The sequence below is a fragment of the Ciconia boyciana genome, chromosome 1 (assembly GCF_034638445.1).
Source record: "Ciconia boyciana chromosome 1, ASM3463844v1, whole genome shotgun sequence".
Classification (NCBI taxonomy): domain Eukaryota; kingdom Metazoa; phylum Chordata; class Aves; order Ciconiiformes; family Ciconiidae; genus Ciconia; species Ciconia boyciana.
Genome location: NC_132934.1, coordinates 149,237,576 through 149,261,714, shown reverse-complemented (window position 1 = coordinate 149,261,714; position 24,139 = coordinate 149,237,576). Strand labels below are relative to the sequence as shown.

The window sequence follows — 24,139 nt, the reverse complement described above, 5'->3', positions numbered from 1 at the left end:
TCAGTGGTGCTGATGTTGTAAGGATGTTGTAAAAGTATTCCACAGCTCTTTTCGTGCTTTCTCTTTAACACTACAAATGTGAGAACATCTGTAGAAAAACATTAATTTTAATGCATATCTCAGATTTCTTTACTAACCACCAAGGAATACGAAAAGAAGTGAAAACTGCAGCAATTTTTTGTCATTATTACAGTCACATACTCACCCCCTGGTTCAATAAAAGTTCTTTGCCACTCTCAGAATTTCCCCCTTTTCTTTCTGTCAAGGCCATACTGTTCACTGCTAGTAAACCACAATAGGAGTTGTCAGGTTTTGCTTGATACCATTTTCCTCTTTTTTTCTTGGTTGACCATGAGGCTTGATGCAAAAGGAGTGTCACCACGAGAGCCATTTAGGGAGTTTGTTTTTCACCATCATAGCCACATGCCTGGCTAAGAGAAGCCAATGAGATACCAGTATGTTTCAGAGTTATTTGGTTCATTGCTGACCCCGTGCACTTCCTCATTGTACCTTCTCCTCTTATCCCTTTCCAGCTTCAAAATTCGTCCTAGAGTTTTTGTTTCCAAGATACTCAGTTATCCTTTCTTCCTCATTAAGTGCCCAGGACTCAAACTCTATTAAAAATCGATCTTGTAATAATCTTGGAAGTGAATATTCTGTCTTGCTCAGAAGCTGCTGTGAAAAATCTTCATAGTGAAAAGCAACAGGCTTTTCTGCCTTTACACATGCCCTAGTATTTGTATTCTTTCTGTGGGAAGAACTGGTACTGTAGGAATAAACGAAGTCTCTCTTAGATGGGCATGAATGCATTCTGTGGAGCTTCCATAGAGACAGTGAGGTTTATCTAGAGGGATCTTTAGGAACAGGACCCAACACTGCACACAATCTAATGAGGCAATAATAAAATGCAATATTAGATGTTTTATAGTGAGCGATGAGTGCATGAACACTTGAAAATATAACTCATTAGTGAAAAGCTGTTTAGTTTGCCATAGATCTTTTAATTTAATGTTGAAAAAAAATCTATACATATATTGCATACACATTTTTTCCTACTCCAAATAGCCATCCATAAGTCTGAAGATCCACATTCAATAAAAACTTACAGTAAAAGGAAAGGACTTGCCTGCTCTGTAAGCCTGGACTTGATAACATTAGATGTTCTGCATCTAATTTTCACTTTTTAAATCCATCTCTGTAGCAAGCCTGAAGCTCAAAACCAAGCCTTTGCCAATAGTAAGAAAATTCCTGCGTTTAAGAAGCTAAAAAGATTAAAGTTCGCAAAGATATCTGTACTAGAATACATTTTGTTCATACATGCCTGAACTAGGAGGACATTTGACTCTGACCTTTGCATCTCAAGGTATTCCCTATGAGAAGAAAGTATAACTAGGCATAAGGTCAAAGCAGAGAAAAAAAAAAAAAAGGTGGATACTGGCTGTTATTATTATTAAGAGAAAATTGGCTGAGATTATTATTAATGAAAAAAGAGATTTACATTAGCAGTAAATCTCTTTTTTCAGAAGCTTAAAGGAATACTATCAGTGTACAAAAAAGACCCCTTAAATTTTAAAATGTTATTGGTATCTGGAGATAATAACAATAGCAACAGCATGGTCTGTTGTACTTGAAAGTTAAAATTTCCCCTTTGTGTGAGATTCATTTTAATATATATAATATTAAAATGCATATAAATATATATCAGTGTGTATTTATTTCTCTTAACACTGCATTTTTTTTTAAAATGTTGCATTCATATCAGTCTTAAAAGAGCCCTTACTGAGGCATCCCTACTAAGGAAGAAGAAAATGTCATAGTATGAGTATTACTATTGAATCAAAAAGGACTAAGTGGTGGAAAAAATGAACAAAAGCACAACATTATACTTTCCAGTTGAATAATACACATTATGCTTTCTAGTTAAATAATACAGAAGGCATTTATGTTTGAACAACCACATTAGAAAGGTAAAGCAAACCTGCAGAAAGAAACCTGCAGCTATTCAGCTATTCAGAATCAAAACTTTCAGTCATATGTATCAGTATATATAGAAAGAATATAGGTATATTTTGTTTCCTGTGACATGCAAAATTCTGCATACGGCCTAGAAAGATTCATTTACAGAAATCCTATAGCTATAAAAACTTCCCTCAGTTCCCCAGACCTCCTCCATCCATTTACTTTATTGTTATTCAATTGAAAGACTGAAAAAAGTTCAAAAATACAGCCAGACTTCCAGACTGCAAAATCATGTACGTACTGAAAGGAAAAGGAGCTGCAGGCATGTGGGTCATCCTGACAGTGTACCAGTATTTTCTTAGACTCGCTGTTCACCCGGCATTAGCTGAGTATGAGGACTTGAGTGTCAGTGGCATATGGTACCTCACCTGTTTCCAGAACTTAGAATTGGATGACTGTGGGTGCACAGTGTGCTGCTCTCTCCATTTGATGGTACCTTGCTTCTTAATAATAAAACTAAGAGATTCCTGAAGCTTCTCGTAAGTCCCAATTGTCTCCATTTCCAGCAGGATCACCTTTGTATCATTTTGAATGAGGGCATTGTATAAAGCAATGTGTTGATCATAAGCAGGTTCTTTACAATTAATCAGCTGGCGTGTTAGAAGAATGATCAGCCGTCTGCTGTTCTGCATCCTCTTCTCAATTGCACTGGCTATATCTAGGAATGTACAAGAAAAATATGAAACCCTGAAATTTCTTTTGTAAAGCCTTTTGTGTTTAGGCACTTAATTTTCATTGCTTTTTAACCAGAAGTAACTTCTGTCTCACTTCAGTCTGGTACAGCGCATTCATTAGAAAAAGAGCTTAAAAAACAAAACAAACCCAAGCCAAAGCTTTCCTTTCAAATGTTTTCTTTGGTTGAAACATTAATATTTTCACTGCTTTTAAGAATTGCTAGGAATTTCTAGTCCAACAACCTAGGGTCAAGTTCAGCAGATCTGGATTGCATCAAATTTGTGCTTGATCAATAGTCTCCATGTAAGGAATCATGTTTAGTGCTTTATCAAGTTTAGTGCTTTACAGACTGATCCTGCAATACTGACCCATGAAAATTAGTCATTTGGAGACTTTTGGGTGACTTACTTCTAAGAGGCTTACTTACTGGCAGAGGGAGTGTTAATTCCCCTGAGCTATAGCATGCTATTTTATATGCTAACCTGTGCATTGGGTTAGCATCCGCCCTGCAGGGGTGAGTCCAGACTTGCAGGGCACTTGTATGTCAGCATGACTAAAGGTGTTTCTCTTTCCCACTGCCCTGTTAGGGAGAGCTGATCAACCACAACTGGGACTGTCATGTTGGAGGTGTTGAACCTAGGAAACTCAAGAGCCAGCATGCTATGGGAGAAACTTCTGGGGTGACTTGGAAAGCACCACATCAAGCCTCCAGGAGCTGCTTTTCTTGATGACCCGCTGTGATGTCTATGGGAGGAACACTGCAGATGAATGCCTGTCCAGTGAAACACTCATCCCAGTTAGAAGAGTTTTCTGTGGTCTGTAGAATGAGAGCTGGAGTTGTTTTCGTGGGAGCATGTCATGCTGGGCCAAGGGAAAGGAGGTGGGAGCTGAGCTAAGGAAATTCAATGTAACAATTATTTAACAAAGCCACTGCTTTGTAGATGTCATCAGCCAGCTGCATATGCATCCTCTTTTCCTTTGCTGGGGGCTGCCAGCCCATTGCAAGGGTCTTCTCAATCTCAGAGAGGCCCAGCTTTTTCAGCTCCTGGGTCAGGAAGAGAACCCTTTCAATGACTTTTCCATCCTATTTCTTGCCTCTGAGAGTATTCTGTGAAAATAATTTGCCTTTCTGTGATGTTCACCAATTCAAATTAATTTCATTTTCTTCTTCTTTTTCATTGAATTTTCCTGATGTTAGGAGAATAGATCCTTTGGAAGGTGAGAGAAACTAAAGTAAGCAGCTACTGTCATATGTTTAGTTCCCATAATAATGACACTTCTAAAAAACCAGCTTTCTCAGTTTTGAGGTGCAGTCCATTCTGCTCAGGACTGAAAGACCATGGACCTGGGGAGGTATTCAGTTCTCCATTCGGATTTCTGATGCCATACTTGTGGCAAGAGGAAAGATGGGTGTCATGGTTTAAACCCGGTCAGCAACTAAGCACCACACAGCTGCTCACTCGCCCTCTCCCCTCACCCGGTGGGATGGGGGAGAGAACTGGAAAGAAAGTAAAACCCGTGGGTTGAGATAAAGACGGTTCAATAGGACAGCAGAGGAAGAGAAAATAATAATAATAATAATGATGATAAAAGAATGTACAGAACAAGTGATGCACAATGCAATTGCTCACCACCTGCTGACCGATGCCCAGCCCATCCCTGAGCAGCGATCGCTGCCCACCGGCCAACTCCCCCCCAGTTTCTATACTGAGCATGATGCCATATGGTATGGAATAGCCCTTTGGCCAGTTGGGGTCAGCTGTCCTGGCTGTGCCCCCTCCCAGCTTCTTGTGGACCTGGCAGAGCATGGGAAGCTGAAAAGTCCTTGACTAGTGTAAGCACTACTTAGCAACAACTAAACCATCAGTGTGTTATCAACATTATTCTCATCCTAAACCCAAAACACAGCACTGTGACAGCTACTAGGAAGAAAATTAACTCTATCCCAGCCGAAACCAGGACAATGGGGCTGCATGCTGCAAATACTTTAACCAAGGGATTCATTGCAAGCTGTTTTGTGAACATTAGAAGTTTATATGAGTTCAGAAAGTGACAGAAAATGTTGTGAAAGAAAAATCCATCAGCAGCTATTACACACAAAAATTCGAGCATCTGAAGTCCATATACTGCTGGAAGAGTACATTAGTGGAAGTATAATATAAGTTTGCCCTGTTCTTAAAGTCTTTTCCAGTCCTTTTCCCATGGCCACTGCTGAAGATAGGACACTTGGCTACCCAGAACATTGCTCCAGTGAAGTATGATCATTCCTCTGTTATTCGCTCATGTTTTTGTGTCTTACAGATACAGCAGCTCCAGCAGTGTTTGGTTAGATTCTGCAGCAAGGAATGCAGTTGGCAGGACAATGAGACCCTGAGAAGAAGGTGATGTTGGTGAAAACTCTTGGTTTACTGGGTAATACTTGCATTTGCACCTCTTCAGGCAACTGTTAGGTTGTAGAAAATACTATTAATCAGTAAGACCAGGAAACAAAAAGAATGCTAGTCTAGGGAAGAATAATGGGAGTCCAAAAGCTATGCCGTGCTGTTTATCACTTGAATCATTCTGTTTAACTTTCCTTTTTACTGGAAGAACACAAGTTCCAAGTAACAAAGCTTTGCTCTGGAACTACAAGTCATAAGCATGTCTTGAAATAATAATTCCATTTTATATCCTCACTGCAGTATTTTTTTTCTGGAAAAACATGGAGTTTTACAGTGAAATATGCGATTCATCAAATGCTATGATGTGTGTTCAGGAAGGATCACAGTAACCTGAAGTGGCATTTCCTGTTTTACTCTGCTTAGCATATTTTAATTGTAAGGTTTTGGATTTGGAAACCTAGTAACAAAAGGCTCAAGATCAGGAGATAAACAAGAGTGGGGAGCATATGGGTAAAGTCCATCTGCATGGAAGCAGAAAACTTTTAAGTGCTCCCGATGGCAGGCAGATTCGGAGTAGCTTTTCCACCCAAGTGGAAGCATTTTGGGGCATGAAAGTGGACAAGGAAGAGAAAAGCAGAAAGCTGGGAAAGTAGGCAAGAAGAGAAAAGGAAGGACAATGGTCAACGCTCAGGACATTTTTAGAGTTTTGATTAAATCAGACCAAACAAGTCAAACAAAAGTTACTCACTGTTCAAGGCTGGCTTGGTGAGTCTTCTGTCTGTCACCCCTGGGTTACAGGCATCCATTCATGCCTTTGTACAGTGAAAAAGTCTTTGTTTCCGGCCAGGTTATTAGAGCCCTTGTTAGTCTTACAGTCTTCAGCTCATTTGCATGCTGTGCTCAGTTTTCTTCAGGATTGCCATCCATAAACCACAATTTGAGAGCAGTGTCCCATAACAAAATATTGCCCTGTCCCTAATCACCTGAACAGGTGGCATAAATTTTTGTCATTGACGGTTTTGTGAGCTACTTCAAGGAGCTACAGGGAGCTACAAAGAGCTACTAGTTCCTTGTTCTGGATCTGGCATGCTGGGAATGGTCCGGCTCAGCAGCTCTTGCAGCTTTTTTTACATTCTTGTTGCCGTGGGTTTTCTCAAGGCCAGGCAGGACTTTTGCCACTCTCCTGAAGAGAAGGACATCAAAGATCTCAGCCCAGCTCTGAGCAGGGGATTGACACCTGGCCCAATGCAGATGATTTCAGAAATGTGTAACAGAAAATGCTTGGCTTTGGCTTCATGCCTGCTTACTGACAGGGAGAGAAGATCTGGTCCACGGAATAATCAGAGCACAAAATAAACAGACAAGTGAGCTCTGAAAGAAAGCAGATAGCACCTAGATGACAGCAATCATAAGAAATAGCATAGCGGTGTCCATCTGGAAGTTAGCACAGATTAATTAAAATGATTCCATTCTGGAAGACAGGGAAGCAGGAATAAAGAATACTGTCTCCTGAATTAGCGCTGGGAACTGTGTGAAGTGAAAGTAGGTCATGTCAGGGAACAGAAGTTGAACTTCCTGTGACTCTACCACCGTTGTAACAGGTTGAAAAGCCCTGAGTGATAACAGCAAGGTTTATTCCTCAGCTTAGTTTGTGGTTTTCTCCTCTTCCGTGTCTCGTAGACCTACTCACGCATGGTTTGGTTGTGGCTTTGCTCAGATAATGGCTATGCAGAGTTACACTACCCAAAGAGCATGTGTATGTTTAAAAGAGTCACTCTTGGGGTCATATTTCCTGCATGACCCAAGAAGATGATAAACAATCTGTGCCCTTGCCTTGTAGCTTGCTTTTCTTAGCACACTGGCAAGCACGGAGTGCCGTTGTGTCATCCTGCCTGAAAGAGCTGCTGAGGTGATGAGCAGCCAGCTCAGGAACATAAAGGGACCTCCTATACCCCTAAAAGGGACTAGAACCACAATCTGCTGAAGCTTGACAAGTCATTCTGTGCATTATCTGATCTGAAACTTACCTTCTCCGGGATATATATCTCTCCCATAAATACACAGTTTATATCCACATTTATTTTCTAGAATATCTGGCATGATTTGGTAAACAAAATATTCCACAAAATTAGCTTCATTGGTATGGCTTCTGGGATAGATAACATATGCATCATATAGCTTCCCATCTGTAAGGCAAAACAAGAGGAAAGTGTATTGTGTTAACATGAATTAGAGCTGTCTATTGCAAAAGCTAGAAGAGAAATAAAAATACCAGTCTTTGAAATAGATCTAAGTAGAAGTTCCTGCTAATCTGAACAATGTATATCATTGGGTACATGTTTGGAAATTAGAGACTCTGCACATTTGGTGTTTTCCACACTCAACTGTTATGTCCTGTGTGTTTGCAACTTGGGAGAACCCAACCTTTGTATTGTGAAGGCTGTATCCCAAAGCATATAGAGTAAGAATTAAATCAATCGATGCATATTAGCATGAAATAGAGATGAAGCTCAGCATTTGTTATTTCAGGTGATACAACAGGCTGTTAACAGCCTTTGTCTTTCAGGACAAGACACTCCACTTAAATTATTCCACCCTGAAGAAATTACTCATCATTTCCATGACATATCATACTTCTGAGTGAAAAGCTCCTTTACTCAGGAAGTAGTCTTACAGCCTGAACCAAGTACAAAGTCAAATTTTTTTTTCACTCTTTTCTTCATTTCTCTCAAATATGTTTTCCATTACAGCATTTTTTTCTGATCCCAAATGTTTCATTTCTTTCTTTCCAGTGGAGATTATCATATCCCTTCCTTTGTTGCTATCTGAGGTTCTTGTCCAGACCATCCTTACAATAAAAAAGAAATAGCCATTTCCAGAGTCTGATTCATTTAATAGTAAAATATACTTAAATGGAAACTGCCCTAAAAAGCATACATCTTTCCTCTTTAAAGAGAACATAGGTAACTAGATCAGCTGTAGATATCTACCATGCAGACATCTGTGGTAGCAGTCAGCTTCAGATTTTAAAAATGTAAATTTAGGTGTCTACATGAAAGCTAGGTGTCTAAACTCTGGCTACAATCAGCAGAGAACTAGCCATTGCAGTTAGTGAATTCTGGAGTGATTTGAACTACTCTCATGTGAATGCCAGGGGCCCAGCTGAGTTGCCTAAACATAGGCATCTAGTACCATCTGAGACTTCCTATGGTACCCTACCTGATCTCCAGACCCTGCTCCAGAAGCCTGCAACATCCAGCAGATCTGTGTTACATGTTCATTTTTTTGGCCATCCCACATGACTCTAGATGCCCACGTTTAGACCACTGACACAAGGTCCCAGTGCCTGGTTAGCTAAGTTGATTTTATTGATGAGGAGCTGGATTTGGTCACCTAAAAACGTACCGCATAGTGTCATTAGGCACTGCCTGCCCTTCAGCTGCCACTGCAGAGTGGTTCAGGTCTCTCTTAAGTCCTAAGGGAGCTCCAACGGCAGTAGCTGCTTACGGTTAGACAGCTGAACCCAGCCCCAGGTCTCCAGGTTTCATATCTGTGATGGGAACTTGCATGTGTGCACCTACATTGCATGCGACTAAATTTAAATGTCTTACTCTTGAGCTGAAGTGCACCCCTAAAGTTGGATGGGATGTATTCTCCCCCAAAGTGTCTTCCACAATATCAGTACCTTTCTCTTTGGCTTATAAAAACTGTATTGCTCCAACACATGCCTGTTAAGACATTACCCAGCACGCTGGTTCCTTTGCTTTAGAGAGCACATAACAAGTGCAGTTAATAGCACTGTAAATCAGATTCTCACTGTCATTCAATGTTCATGGCAAATATTTTTGTTAAAAAATATGTAACCAGGACTGAATCCCTCTCTTATGTAACACATCGCTACAGGACCCAGGAAACAAGGGAATGTAAAGCACTACCAGAGCTATGTATGTCCCCTCTTATCTAAACAATTTCAGAAGGCATGAGAAAGAGAAAGATTAGGCTCAGGTGTTTTATGAGTTAGTAAGCAACTATCAAATAAATCCATTTCCATATGATTTGCTTTTTCATTTTTTTAAACTCTCTTGCTCAGTTCTTACTCACCATCCTTGACCGAGTAGGGCTGAAATATCTCCCGGTACAATAGGACGATATCAACTCGGAAGGACTGATAAAGTATAACAGAGACTAGCAGAACTAGAGATCCTACAATCAACAGGACGTTAGGAAGACCCACTGCAAAGAAGAGGAATATATTGTTAGCTGTAGAGAAGTTAACCCATGGGCTGAAGCCTCAGCCTCTCCTATCCTTACTTCTGTCACAGCTTTAAGGAGCTCACAACAGAGACAACAAAGCTTTTTCCTTCCCCAGCTGGTGTAGCCAATACAGAGATCCCTAAACTAGAAGCATACAGAGCAGTATGCAATTAACATTTACTTCCGTTGAATCCAGACCTAGCTACACCAACTACCACAGCTGACAATGACGTTTAAGTATTTTGTAACATGTAAAACTGTTAGTAACACAACCAGCAACAATGTTCAAGCATTTTGTAAGACATCTAAGCCTACGCATGACAACCATAAGTGTCCACAAAAGGACAAGCGGAGGCTTCTGGCATAGTTGCACAAACAGGGTACAGAGAAACATGTGCAAATAATTAAATCTGCAAGATAAGAACAAAGTATGCAAAGCAATGACGAGTAAGGAAAATTGGGAAAGAAAAGAGCCACCCATTTTAGTTCCAGCTTCCCTCATGGAAGAGCTCTTGAATCTGACCACCTCCACCTCAGAGATGAAGACTTACCAGGGACAGATTCAGACTAGATATAAGGAAGACATTTTTTATGATGAGGGTGGTGAGGCACTGGAACAGGTTGCCCAGAGAGGTGGTAGATGCCCCATCCCTGGAAACATTCAAGGTCAGGTGGGAAGGGGATTTGAGCAACCTGATCTAGTTGAAGATGTCCCTGCTCTTGCAGGGGGGTTGGACTAGACAACCTTTAAAGGTCTCTTTCAACCCAAACTATTCGGTGATTCTCTGATTCTATAAGAATGGCAGTTACCAGCTGTGTGCTATCATATGCACACAGCTAGTCTAGGACAAGATTGTGATTATCACTCTTCTAGGGGAGAGCTATGTTCCTATCACAACCCAGATAGCTGCATTTCTGTAACAGCCCTTTTTTCCTCTTGTTCTGTGATTCACAGAGCAGAAGTCAATCTAGATATGTGCATCCTCTAGATGGCATCTAGTTCTGCTGCAGCAACAGACAATGGGAGGTAGAAGCAAGGTCATTTTGTACTCCCTCCAAACTAGAAAGATGGAAGCTTAATCCACAGACTGTTACAGCCACAAAGCTGAAGAAGATACTTTTGACCTATGTCCTGGACATATTGAATTCACCCAGGATTCAGTATTGAAAACACTATGAATTCCAGATAGCCCAGTTTGAAATTAAAATATCAAAGGCTTTGTATAGCAGTTACACAAAGAGGATTCATTATTCCCTTGGAGGGAAGATTAATGGCAATTGTCTCATAGTAGAAATCTGTTCCTAAGCAAATGAAAGATACCTAAATCTACTCCACTTGGTTTTAACATGTAGTCTCAGAGCAGTGCCATGTACATTTTTTTCTCTGACAACTATACCCATTAAGAGATTTCCATTCACAGTCCACCCTCTTTACCTAATTATTCCTGCCCAGCACGACAACTCGTCATCCTATAGTTGTAATAATACAACCGCTTTGGGGACTTTTCTGTGTTTCAGGTCACTGAAATGATTTGGAGTGAAAAATATACCTCCAGAGGTGTCGGACTGGGTGATGGGCTTTTACCCCCAAAGAAATGCACATGAAAATGTCCAGATTGTGCATCACATCTGCAGAAAAGGGCCCATCCATTTTTATTTTACTATGATATAGCAAATATAATAATTGCCAGTTGCAATGCCCTGCCTTGGAATATCACTAGAAGCATGTATCCCCTTCAGTGTTACAATGAGATTTGAGGTATGCTGCAATTTCAGAATTATCTTAGCTGAGGAAAGAAGTATTTCTTTGAATGTTGACCACATATAAATTTAAATACAAGCATTCTGGCAATACAAACGTGGAGGCCAGCTCTGGCATCCTCACTGTAAAGACCCTTCACAGCATCTCAACCCATGGAGGGTGATTACATGTACTGGTAGCAACTCCACCCAGCCAAGCCTTGTGCATTCAGAGCAAGGATCAGACATTCAGGGCTTTTCCTCCCTCTGCCTGAAAAACACATACAAGACACATGTGGCTGCAGCAGCAGGCCATTCACCGGCACTTGAATAGGTGCATCTTACAGCAGGCTGAAGAGCCAGTCTCAATTTCCTCTACAGAAGAGGCAGCAAGACAGATTGGAAAATGCTGCAGATTGTATGCAGCCAGTAAGTATGCTACAGGTGAAGGCACTGACCACCACCAAGGAGCAATTTCAGAGCTTTTGCTTGGACTTGGCACTAAGTGAATGAAATAAGATAAAATATTTAGCAGTGAAGAGTCTCTTATCTTGAAATCTACAGGTTCCCTGGCTTCTCCAGGAGATGTTGAATAAGGCAGTGTACTGAGTAGCACTTATGGAGGCAACCTAAAAATATTTGTGCCTGAGAAACTGCAATGAAAAGGTGTATAAATAAAGAGTTTACAAGTACATTTTCCCTTTCCTCTGGTAGGATGTGAGGTAAATTTGACATGATTTTCACACTCTTCCTGGTTTTTCTTTGCCATTTAAAGGAAGAAAGAAACATCAGGCATGTGATGAAGCATGCCTCACCAGAACTAGGAGATATGGGGAAACCACCTTACAATAAGATTGAAGTGGGCAAGAAAACAACCAGTTTCTTTTATAGTGAAGTTCGGCCATTTTGTAGTTTTAGCAGTGTTATGTGATGCCCATGAAGGAACTTTGTCCTTGTGGACCCCTTCAAATTTTATGATTTGATCGATTTTCCTGGCCAATACACACACAGACAAAATCAGGAAACCCCTTCCACTACCTGGTGAGGACGACCCAAGGATCAGAGACTGCCACTATTTCTTATTGCTTCATTTGCTGAGAGTGTGCTCACCACGACATTTCAAATACTATTGTAATGCATTGAGTAAGTATCTATAAAACATGTAGAAAAGAAACAGGTTCCAACAACAACTTCTGCAATCACAAACCTAAAAAACCCCGCTGTTTACATTTGGTTTTGCACTGATTAGACCAAGGCTGGAAAAAAAGTGATAGATTTCCTGTGCTTATACAGCTTGTAAAGTGTCAGACAAGAACCCCACAGGGGTCTTCCTGGAAGAGCAGATTCAGTTCCCAGTAAGGCTGACTCAGCTAAATCATCAGTACAATGGGGCAAGGGCCAGAAGCCACTTTTGGAGGCCCTGAACAAGGTTGAACAGATACTGTTGTTCCATTTGACTTCGCTGCATCATTTAGCGGCAGAGAGTTCATGAGTCAACTGTCTTTAATACTATTTATTTATATTCAAGAGCAATGGGAATACAGAACTATCAGCTCACAAGAAACAATATTGGAGAGGCCAGAGAAAACAAGTCAGAAAGCAACATTTGAAGGATTTCCTGGCAAACTTCAGAAGAATAGCAGTTTTTTGCAACTTCTCTGACTTCTAAGGTGGATGCACTTCCAGACAGTAAAGGCAGAGATCTGGGTCTGGAATTCCTGTCCACATCCATCATCTACCAAAGACAAGCCAAAAGGTTAGGTTTGGCATTAAGTATCTTTGAGGAAGAACAAAGCTGATGTTCTGGGCTGAACTTTATCTCTGCTCTGAATGACTGGAATTTCTGGCATTCTCCAAAGAGGAGGGTTCACATCAGAAAGATCTGTGGTCCTCTGGGCATTTTACACTTCCTTGTGAATGAGAATTGAGGAATGCTCAGGGAGAAATAAGATGATGCTTGTGGGTCAGACACATGGAAAACCACCTCCAGTTATTTAACCAGCCCTGAATCAACATGAGGAACTAAAAGCCCGCGGTAGCTTATATATTAATAAAAAGGGAAGGACTTGGAAGGTATTCAGACAGCCCATGTATTCCCTAGCAGACAGGTTAAAGGGGATGCTGAAGGGATGTTCCTGTCCTGACCCAGCTCTGCTGGTAGGAGTTAACACTTTCAGTGTTTCTCCAGTTACTTGTCATTGCCTCTGGCGCAGGAGCTAACAGCTGCCCCCCTCTGCCAGCAGAGCTACTTTTGTGAGCATTGATCCACTGCAGTTATCAATGAGCTGAACTGGCGTGAACAGTGTAGCCAATTAATTTTCTCGTTCTTGAGAGGTGGCATCTTCCAGCGTGAGAGATACCAAGCAGCTATGGAGGGCAACTGGGAGTAGTCTAGCAAGCAGAGTCTCTGTCTCTTTTCAGGTGTCCAGCAAGATGAGCTACATCTTTGTCAGGAAAGGTGGAAGAAAAGGGAATTAAAAGTTGTCGCAAATTCCTTAGCCTTACAGTGACCAGAGGCACACTACACAACAAGTTACGCAGATGATCTCAGAGCACATGAGAGGACATGGCTTGTGACAGAGAGGAAATGTAAAATGTGGGATGATCACCATCTCTGGAATTAAAAGGAAGACATAGGACTGAAAGATCTGGAGGAAATGAGGCAGCCTGTATTTTCTGTAAAGAGGTATTATGAGACATGAAGAATATGTTTATGAACAAGTGCTGGTGAAGGAGTCGGACGATACCAAACAGCTTCAGGCAAAGCGGGGAGAGAAAGGCTGGGAAATACTGTGGAAGGATGAGTTCCATATTGACTGGGGTGATCAAAGACTAGGCAGGGGATGGATGAGAAAAAAAAACGGAGAAAGATCTTCCTCAGCAGGAGGAGAAGCAACCTCTGAATGTAGCAGCAGCAGAAAGATCCAGAGACATTAGCACCTCCTAATGGAGGCAAGTACATAGCTGCAGAGACTGTCGAAATTCATAGCCAAATCCTCATTAAATTCTTCTGTTAAAACAAAGAAAGAATTTGCCTGGTTTCTCTGTGTATAAAAGACATAGTGTGTGTAGTCTGGATACCACCAAATCACACCAAGAGGAGGTGACTGCATTCCATTACTCCTGATAACTGAGGTCCTTAGGTCATGTAGCTCATTTCTAAAGAGCTGATCATCTTCTCTTAGCAGCATTTATTTCCTATTTAAAAAGATAAGTAAAAGACACTTTTTTCACAATACAGCACTTTTCTTCACACACATGTGAATACATACATGTGTGCACAGCATATATCCTAAACTGGAAAATATACTTTTTTCCCCTGTGAGACGTCAAGCAGCTTTGCCAATTCCATCGGTTCCTGGCAGTATTAAGGGAGTATTTTTGTTTTCCATGGAGACAAAACCAAACAGCTCTCATCACTCTTGACGGTGAAGGAAACTCTTCCTTTTCTCATCACTCCTCTCTGGCAATTTTTTATTCTTATGTGGATTGCAATTGTTATCAAAGAAAATTGCTAGGGTTAATTATAGTGATATCGCCAACAGTGAACTAGGACTTAAAGTATTTGATTATGACTCAGAAAAAAAGATTTAATTCCTGGTTCCCATTGAAAATTTCCATGTGGTGAGCCAAATCGTTCATTGAGCAGGTTTTTGAAGACAGAGAGTATTGCTGTAAGACTGAACAGCAACTCTAATGCAATTGAGTTCTTCCTCCCTTAGAGGAGGAAGGGAGCTTCCTCCCTTAATCTGTCACCTGTGCGGCTAAACACTATTTTTCTAGTTCATTAAATGCCCTCAGAATTGACTGATTTGAGTAGTAAGTGGCACCACACCTATTCATCTCTTACTTCCTATCGCAGATTTGTGCTGCAAATAATGATCATGTAACCCATACTGAACACTCTGAAAAAAAAAATCAGAATACAGAGCAGGAGCTTGTGTAAAAAGCACATCAACAGGATAGTAGCTAGCAGACACAATTTGTGCTGTGGGAAACACTAAGGAACAACCGCATATTTAAAAAAAACCCACAATTGGGGTTTTTTCCATTAAAAATAAACAAACAAAACACAAAAAAGAAGTAGAGTACACATTTTTATTACACATTTACAAGATGTGAGGCACAAGAAAACCCCACAGCATTTTTATTACACTCAGAGGAAAGCTGTCGTTGTTTTAGCATAAATGTTGCTCAGCTGCGTGAGGAGTGAGTGAAGAAAACTAAAGCAGAGCACAACCATTTCTGGATGTAGCATTGCTTACACCAACAGTGCTGAGTAGCAGAAGCAGGCATCTTGACAATAGCAGCAACAAGGAGAAGGGGACAGACATCCACACAAAACAGGCAGCAGCAAAGGGGGGGTCACAGTCAAGACCTTTCATGAACATTTACTGAAGACCTATGGATAAAAAACAAAATAAGAGTTGTCTACAACAGAAATCAGATCTAATGAATCACTTGATGAATACAGAATATAAAATATACTCTTTCCTTCATGTAGTTTGTAATATGGAGCCCATAAAGGACTTGTATTGCCTGAACTAGAGTGAGCAGGAACTGTTACTCAGTTTCCTTCCCTCTCATTGCAAGTATGCTCCCACACTCAGATAATTCAGTGCAGAGCTGTTGTGTTTCCAGCCTCCTCAGTGATGCTACACTTGCACTCATTTAGTAATATCCAACCAAAATATCTCCTGCCACCTTCCTCTGGGGGGAATCGGTGCTGTCCTGCTGGATGATGACCTATCCTCTGCTATAATTTACCTACATCCCTTCTAGGCTAGGCTATGGCAAGGAAATACATCTATGCTTTGATGCCATAATCCTGTAGGAAGTTACGAACAGTCAAGAATACTGCAGGACACAGAGCTGTGCACACCCTGTGATCACAATACACTTGATTTTACTCTTTCCATCATTCTCTTATAAAAAACTAATCCCTGTTAAAGACCTTGGGATTTCTTCTCAAGATCCTTGGAGGTTCAGCGTATCTGAAGGGATAAGAAAGGAAACCATTGACCACAGACACAATAACATTTTCTGCCATAAGAATCAAACTCAGTGGTGCTGGTGACAGTGCTTTCTCAGGGATCTGGCTAACACTATTAAAAAGATTCCCATAGGAGCTAAAGGCCATCCCAGTCCCCACCATTTACTGACCCCAATTTTCCTTCTCTGGCAGAAATTACTAGAATCATAAATTTAAAAACAAAACCAAGGGAAAGCCTTCGAAGTGTTATTCACACCTCTGTGTGGCACACAGTGAACACAGTAGCGATCAGAAGGAGAGAGGATAAAGCCAGACATCACAGAAGTTAGTCATGCCACTTAACATTCAGTCAAAATACAAGGCACTACAGTGGATGTGGTATGGGAGGGAAGGCAAACAAACTGGTAAACTGGCAGCTGAAACTTTTGCTTTTAAAGTTTGCATATTTTCTGCCATGGTTCTGCGGTAGAAACAACAGTGATTCGCAAAAGAAGATGAATCTCTGCTCCTCACAATGCATTGTAATGCTGATGACCAAAGGAGAGGTCATTTCCTTGCCCGGCTCTCATCTGCAGAGGATCCTCTACAGCCTGAGTATCTTGTAGAGCAGACTGCACTATACCAGTGTGCTTCAAATCCAAGTGCACCGCATGCCTTCAAGGCAAGGGGAATTTGTCACCTAGCAGAAATATCCTAGAAACAGGATATTCTTATCACAGGGCTGATACACTGTCCTGCTCTGCATATTTAATCTCTCACTGACACCATTTGAGTAATGCCTTCCCCCCAGCACAATTTACCCCGAGGACTTTCATGACCTAATGAAGCCATGAGAATTTTGCCACTGGCTTGAATACGTAGGGAGGAAGCAAGCTGGTTTTCCTTCTTAATAGCAGAAACTTTCTTACTAACAGAAACAACTAATAAAATAAAATCACCAACATAGTTCAAACTGAGTGCAAAGTGTAAGAAAACAAAACAAAAAAATCCTACCTTCGCATTGCGCTTTTAGTTGTAATGTCACCGTGGCCCTTGTGTTGTGCATTTCGTTCAGCGCTACACATGTGAAATTTGCCTGCAGATCCTCCTTTTTTATTTCAGTAATATGCAAAGTGGTCTCTCTGTAATATTCTTGCTCACGTCCTTCAAAACTAATAGAGAGAGAAAGAGCTGGTACCATTGGCTTTAAAGGCTAGGCACAATTTGCTAAGAAGAAAGATTATTCTGTTATATGTACTTACAAATGAGTTTTTTCATGAAATCTTGAAAAATCTGAGTATTTCACCGGGATGTTATCCACATCCCATGTGACAACAGCCATCGGCTGTTTCTTAATCCCCAGGCGGGCCTGACATTTCAGAGACAAAGCAGCACCTAATCAAGATACAGAGACATGTAAACACTCCTTGGTGAAAAACAAGTATAATTTTATTTTCCTCATAACATCTTTTTCTACAAATCTTCATACCACCTGTGAGTTTTGTCTTTAAAATTTTGACATATTTTTCTGCTGAGAAAATGATGCCTAGAAGAGACTCAAAAAGAAATAGTAAAAGGAGATTTTAACAAATGATCTAATACAACACCAAGGATTACAAATTATTTGTATCTGTTATGATGAAGGCAATGTAGGCTTTACTTGTGATGCTTAAGCCATGTAATCAACTATTGGGGAACATGGAAAGTAAATGCTGGTTTACACACAAATGTACATGGAAATAACATAATTTAATTTCAGTATATATTATTTTGGTAAGTCTTGTGTGCAGACTCTTATCTTGGATTTTATTCAAGCTGGACAAAAGTAAAGTAAACCAGTCCAAGCGAAACTAAAACAGGAAATTACTTATTAAGTATTTGTCATTAGGAAATATTTATTCCAAAGTAATAGTCACCATTGCACTGAAAGAAGGTATAATTAAAACACTTTAAATTATTTCCATGTAAATCTGCATCTAAGCAGGGCTTAGATAAGATTAACAAATCTTAGGACTTACATCCTGAATTGGTATTAGGGAGCATGGAGAAATCCCTTCCGTTTCACAAATAGGAGACAATAGATCCAACACAGCAAATGGTTTTTAAATGTAAAGTAAATTTGCTCCTTACAAGCAGTGCCAGATTTCTTATTGCCCCAGAGGGGTGGGCAGAGCCCACAGAGCACTACAGACTGACCATCTTGTTAGAGAAAGGTGGTCTTGGAGCACAGATCATCTAATTCTGAGTGACAAAGCAACTAGGGGAAAGTGGAAAAAAAGAAGGGGAATGCGAGTCAACATGGCAATTCTCTGAGTATGTGGCAACTCTCTGAGTATGTGGCACCTCAGACAGGGCCCTGGGCCCCTGCAGTACCTGCTACCACAGCAGTCTTGCTGTAGGACAGAAACAGTGGAGTGGTAATTGCCATCCCTTCTCCCAGTGGCCCAGATTCATCCCACCTGCCCTGGGAGACAGGTATCCTGGGCTACCTATTTATGTTTCAGATGGGCTCAGTCACTTTCTGGAGAGGTCCACCTTTCTCCATTGACGATACAAAAACCCTAGACAGCTCTCACTCCTACCACAAGTACCTTGCTCTGATGCTGCAAGTTACGCAGGGTAAATCTGAATCACTGAGAACATCTATGGTTGTAAATGAAAGGGAGTCAAGGAGCAAGCTCTGTATCGCGGGCTCTCCACCCTGCTATTTCTAAGGTCACTCCTTGGTCCTGTCTTTCAGCCCTCTCGATATCTTCCAACCAGACAGATCTGCTCAGTGCTAGCCAATGTGGACATGAGCCAGGCAGTGCTCCACAGCCTCAGGGCCAGTGACCAGTCCCTTGCTGTCCTTCATTCATCAACAGAGACACAGACAGCGTCTCCAGACCAGAACTGCAAGTAACAAGGAGTATCTCTAGTTGCAAGAATAGTCCATCCTTCTCTCTTAGGGGTACTGTCAAGCAGTTTCAAAGGATTTAGCTAAAGCCCTCTTTGAAGTGGATGGAAGCTGTCACCCCTTCAGCTGAGATGTCATAATTGACTGTGTGAGTAATCCTGGTCTATCCTAGTAAGGGTAGAATGGGTTATTTAAATTCCCTTAAATTGCTGCTTAATACCTAAATAACCCATCAGTTATATCTAACTTCATATCACTGTGCCTGGGGTGAATTAAATGGTAAACATTATGGTGTAAAAATGCAATAAAAAATTCTATCATTAAATCTTCTTGAAGATCCCCATGTTCGCTAGGCCATCACAAAATGTTAATTTAAATACAATTTAAAGTCCATACTTACCAAGCTCCACTTCTATTACATCTTTATCTTTTGGAAATAAAATTTGAGGAGGTAGAGGTGAGTGTTTTGCTTTGGAAATTAAGAAGGGAAAGAAGCACATATTAGAAAGTTGTGAAAAAGCATTTTGTAAGATAATGATTATAATCTGTACAGTTAATATTTTAAGATCCCAAAGCAGAATTGCAAACTAACACTACAACAGTGTTTCACATGTCTGTTTGGATCATATGATTTCATCCCTATGACCCAGTGTTCCTGGGGAGTCTGTACATGTTAATAGTTTAAGTATTTTCTCCCCATTTATTTAATTTTTACTTTTGTACATAAAGAGCAATGAAAATTTTTAGTTTTTCAAGTACTGTTTTAGCTGCTGAGTGGAAAAAAAAAGCAAATGCAGTTATAGGTTTGTGTGCTTTCTCAGTTGCTTATTTTGTTTTTAAAACGAGATAAAGAAATTCCTTCAGACATTTGAAGGAATTACTTATATCCATGATATGAAATAGCAAATATTTACTTTCATGCAGAATCTGAACTGGGGACCTTCTAGCCCACAGCTGCCTGCCCGTGTTCCCCTCTGTTTCCCCCATCTCGGCAGCCTGACAGCCGAGCATGTCTGGTTCCCAGGCCTCTCTCTCCGCTGCCTGCACACCGCTGCTGCACACAACTGCTTCCCATTACACCAGTCTGCCATGACATTGAGCATCCCTTATCATTACCTTTTAGAAGGAATACTACTTTTCCTTTGACATGTTTATTTTCTATCCCCACTAATAATTGTTATGGACAGGTCTAAACTACATCCAGCTGCTTGACTTGAATTAGGTATTCAGATCTTTAAGATTTTTTCCCTTTATGCCTTCTTCTTCTTTTCTTGCCCTTTGTACTGTCTCATATTTCCCACTCCAAACACATTGCTTGCTATCCTTTCCCTCATTAAGTTTTTCCATCTCAAGGCACCTCTGTGAAACCCATAACCACATTTCCCTAAAAAATCTGCAGGAACTTATTTAACACCCTGCTTCCCAGGCTGCCAGAAGAGCAATTCTCTTTACCCATCCTAACTGTTTCTAATTTTCATTAGCTGGATCTCGTAAAAAAGAAGTCAGGAGAAAGTCAGTAACTTCCTAGCTAGCTGACTATGCTGAGTTCTTATCTGCCAGCATTCAGAGGCAGAAGGTCCTCTGGATCAGTGTGGATCCGCAAGGCAACAGGAATGTACGTCATAAGCAAATATTATCAAAACGTAACAGCTCCACTCATCAGCATACTAATTTTAAGGGCTGATAAAAACTCAAAGAAGTTGTCATTAAGTACTTTGAATTTAGTAAAAACTGGAGCAAATGTGACAGACCCAGCTCAGAATTCACATGTTATGTTGCAATCCCTTCTTTCTGCAATGATTTCAAAAGAAAAAGTCAGATTAACTTTGAAATGAAGTAATCTGCCTGGAGGTAACAGAAGCTTTTGTAAATTTGGATGCCTTTGTGCCAGATAAAACCCAGCAATTTTCATTATAAACCAGACACAACAATATTCCTGACCAGTTAGAGAAATTTTGATGAAAGTACATTCAAACAAAAATTGTTAGGCAGAGAAGTGTCACGTAGACCAACAGGGTATTACAAGGAAGAGGGGGAGGAAAGGCACGACACCTGCTAAGCTACTGTACAAGGTCTCAGCTCAAATCTCTCTTCTGTCCAGCTCAGAATAATTGGAACAAACTCTGCTACTGAGATCTGGGCACAGCAGCAAAAACGGGAATCAAGGGTCCTACACTCCAAATCTCCATTCTGCCCACAAAGCTGGGTGCCTCCCCACAGCAAAAAGATCTGATGTCAGTCTGCAAATTAACATTATCTATATTTGAGAAAAAAAAACAAAAACAAAAACAAAAAAAACCCACCACACAAAAAACCAAACCCAACCCCCCCCCCATCCCCAAACCCCCAACAACCCTTCTGACTGTTTTTCTACTGATCTGATTGCAGAACTGAAGACACATTTTGAAGTCTTGCAAGATGATACAATCTGGAACTGCTGATCGCTGCATGCTCTTCCCCTGACCACCATCCAAACACAAAACCTCCCTGAGGAGACTGCATCTTAGAGGCACCCCAAAGTCCACACATCTCAGCCATGTTGGCTGTGTTCAAAATAACAAAGACACAGTAATCACTGAGCTGCACTCATTTTCTGTCTACATGTATATATATAGCTCATTTTGTCTCATTCAAGACAAATCTAAAAGTTTTTTCAGCCCTACTGTCAACTAAATGCTAGATAATCAAGATGGACCAGAAGGTATTGAGTTGTAGGCCATCAACACATCAGTGATCCACTGACCACCAGATGATCCTCACTAGCTACAAATTCTTCTCCCCTTGAACAAACAGAAAGCAGAGCTTTGTGGCATCCCACTGAGGAGACCCTTCATTTCAGAAATAAGTGCTTTCAGACAGCTCTACCAACCCCAGTATGTAACCAGAGTCATCAGAGACTTTTAGCAAAAAGCTGAATGTGACCAGGTCTGAATTTACTCCCATCTTGCTCCATTTGGATCCCCATCCACAAAATTCACCTAAAAAAGCTGAAGTTTCTAAAGTTTCATTAAGAAGATAAAACAAACTGACAGAAACTCTTTTTCTCTTTAATGTACAAAAGGAGCTTCCTTTGCTTTAAGTAGACATCAGTCTCTTTATCTTAGCAAGCAAAAACATGACTGTCTTACCCTTACTTATGAAAATCCTTGTTGCTGATACATTAAACACATTTCTTTTATGAGTGTAGATAAATTGACAAGTATAATAACCATCATCCTCCTTTCTTGGGTTGTTAATAAAAATATATTTTTCTCCCCTGAAGTATCTCTCTCCCTGAAGAGGTTTGCAGTCCTGGAAAAGAAAACTTTCTTTATTTGGCTGCAAATAGCTTCTCACAGTAATCTGATCTATAACTGGCACTATCAGGGTTTTATTTACCTTATACCACTGGATGATAGTAGCATTCTTATAATTGTCAATTGTAGGACAAACAATTTTTCCTCTTCCAGTGTCATTTGGGTAACGAATCTCACTTGGGAAACATACTCCTTGCTTGTATGGATGCACCTGCACACTCATGTTGAACAACTTTGTGCGATTATTTGAACTTTAAAAACAGAATAAAGGTATGTCAATGATAGTATTTTTATATGGAATATACAAAATGTTTGTAACAAATGTGAGTTTTGGTTTTTATAAACATATAGATGGTTATTGCAGTTCAGTCACAGATTGATTTTTAACAAGTTGTCAGAAAAATAGCAATTGCAGAATGAAAAGTTACATGAAATGGTGTACACCATGAAAAAATAGCATAATTTCCGCAGATAATAATTAGACTGTATTATTCAAACATGTTTTTTTTCCAGTCTTATGCCTTTCAATTTTCAGTGTTGCACTTACAAATGTATAACACAAGTGTAGTTTCCAGAATCCTCTCTAGAAGTTGGCAGAAACCAAAGCAATTGTTTTAAGGAAAATATTCGTGATCCCTCTTCTTCTGCAGGAATTATTTTGTTAGTATCTGTGTGATACCAGGTGACTTTCACAGCTGAACTCCATCGGGGACATTTTATAACTAAAGCCTCACCTTCCATTGCATCAACTGCAAATGAACAAAAGATAAAAATCTCAGATTAATTAAACCTTAGCCCCACTGAGACAGAGGGGAACTTGGCATTCCTGGATCAGTAGGCCAGTCATGTGCCTCTAACTACCTTCCTGGAGTTTTCAGAGATTATACATAGCAAACATATTCTCACTGGATTTTTTTCAAGAAAAAATGTGTTTATCTTGAGTTATGGAGCCATTTGTTCGCAAAAATAATAATTAATGTGTAGGACAGAAGAAAAAAAAAACAACCCTAGATTCAAACCAGAGATACACTAAAAAATATGAGGTTTTAATCAAAAAAGTGATTTCTTGAAATGAACTTCTTATGCAAATCTTTGCTTGAAATCCTGGTTTTATTCAAAACAGGAACTTAAACACAAAGAAAAGCACTGTCTTTAATGCTGTACTATGAAGGTAGCTTTCCTTACTTCAGTATAATTAAAATTTATTTATAGAACAGAAAAAAGCTCTTGCTCTGCCTTTTTAATATAGAAAAAGAAAATAAAGAATTTCTTCTTTCACTGAAGAAAAAACTAGCAGAAGGAGGAAGCCTGTAGATAAGATCATTTAAAAAAAATCCAAAAAAGACAAAAGCCAGAAGACCTTCTCTGCAAAGTTCACAAAAATGTGAAAAAAATGAAAGAAATGTAACAGACTGAAAGGAAGAATCTGATGGGAAGGTGAAAAGATGCCAGAAAGGAATGAGACAAATAAGAAGCATAGGAAGACAAACCACACACACTCACACAAAAGAAAAAAGAGGAAGGAGTTGGGAGTAAGACACTAATTTTACTTTTTTTTAAACTGAGTATATTTCTACTTTTGAATACTGAAACTGGTCCAGAGAAACTTGAATCGTGCAATTTTGGTAGGTATTTAAGTGCCCAGGCATCTGAATTGTGAACTGGCTGCTGAAAACAGAAACGCTAACCTGAAAGTTAAATTGCATTTTGGAGAACAGAAAGATGAGAAAATAAGCAAGGATGGAGACTGGACAAAGACGGAGATTGGCAGAGGAGCTGCAGTACATAAGGGAGCATGAAAATGAGAGTAGGTAACCAAATAGCTAACAAAAACAGAGAATCTCTATCAAAAATTACACTTTGTGGGAGTGTTGCCACTGCCTGGCTTTAGACACGTAGATGCACA

The 24,139-nt window shown here is 40.1% G+C and overlaps 1 protein-coding gene across 3 annotated transcripts in view; it reads right to left on the bottom strand.

The window, feature by feature from the left end:
* Positions 1-1,061: 1,061 nt before the first annotated feature.
* The window catches only part of IL1RL1 (interleukin 1 receptor like 1), a 29,790-nt gene continuing 6,712 nt past the window's right edge, over positions 1,062-24,139 (bottom strand). For 2 of the 3 annotated variants that reach the window (XM_072849760.1, XM_072849761.1), the window contains exons 4-10: positions 22,781-22,982; positions 22,316-22,484; positions 22,066-22,228; positions 19,338-19,406; positions 17,304-17,436; positions 17,056-17,213; positions 15,154-15,471 (exon numbers count right to left, since the gene is read on the bottom strand). In XM_072849760.1, the coding sequence (XP_072705861.1) occupies positions 15,461-15,471; positions 17,056-17,213; positions 17,304-17,436; positions 19,338-19,406; positions 22,066-22,228; positions 22,316-22,484; positions 22,781-22,982 (905 nt within the window). In that variant the 3' untranslated portion in view covers positions 15,154-15,460. Of the gene's footprint in view, positions 2,678-7,102; positions 7,262-9,176; positions 9,309-15,153; positions 15,472-17,055; positions 17,214-17,303; positions 17,437-19,337; positions 19,407-22,065; positions 22,229-22,315; positions 22,485-22,780; positions 22,983-24,139 lie in introns of those variants that run through there. The other variant, XM_072849762.1, reaches the window with a different exon arrangement.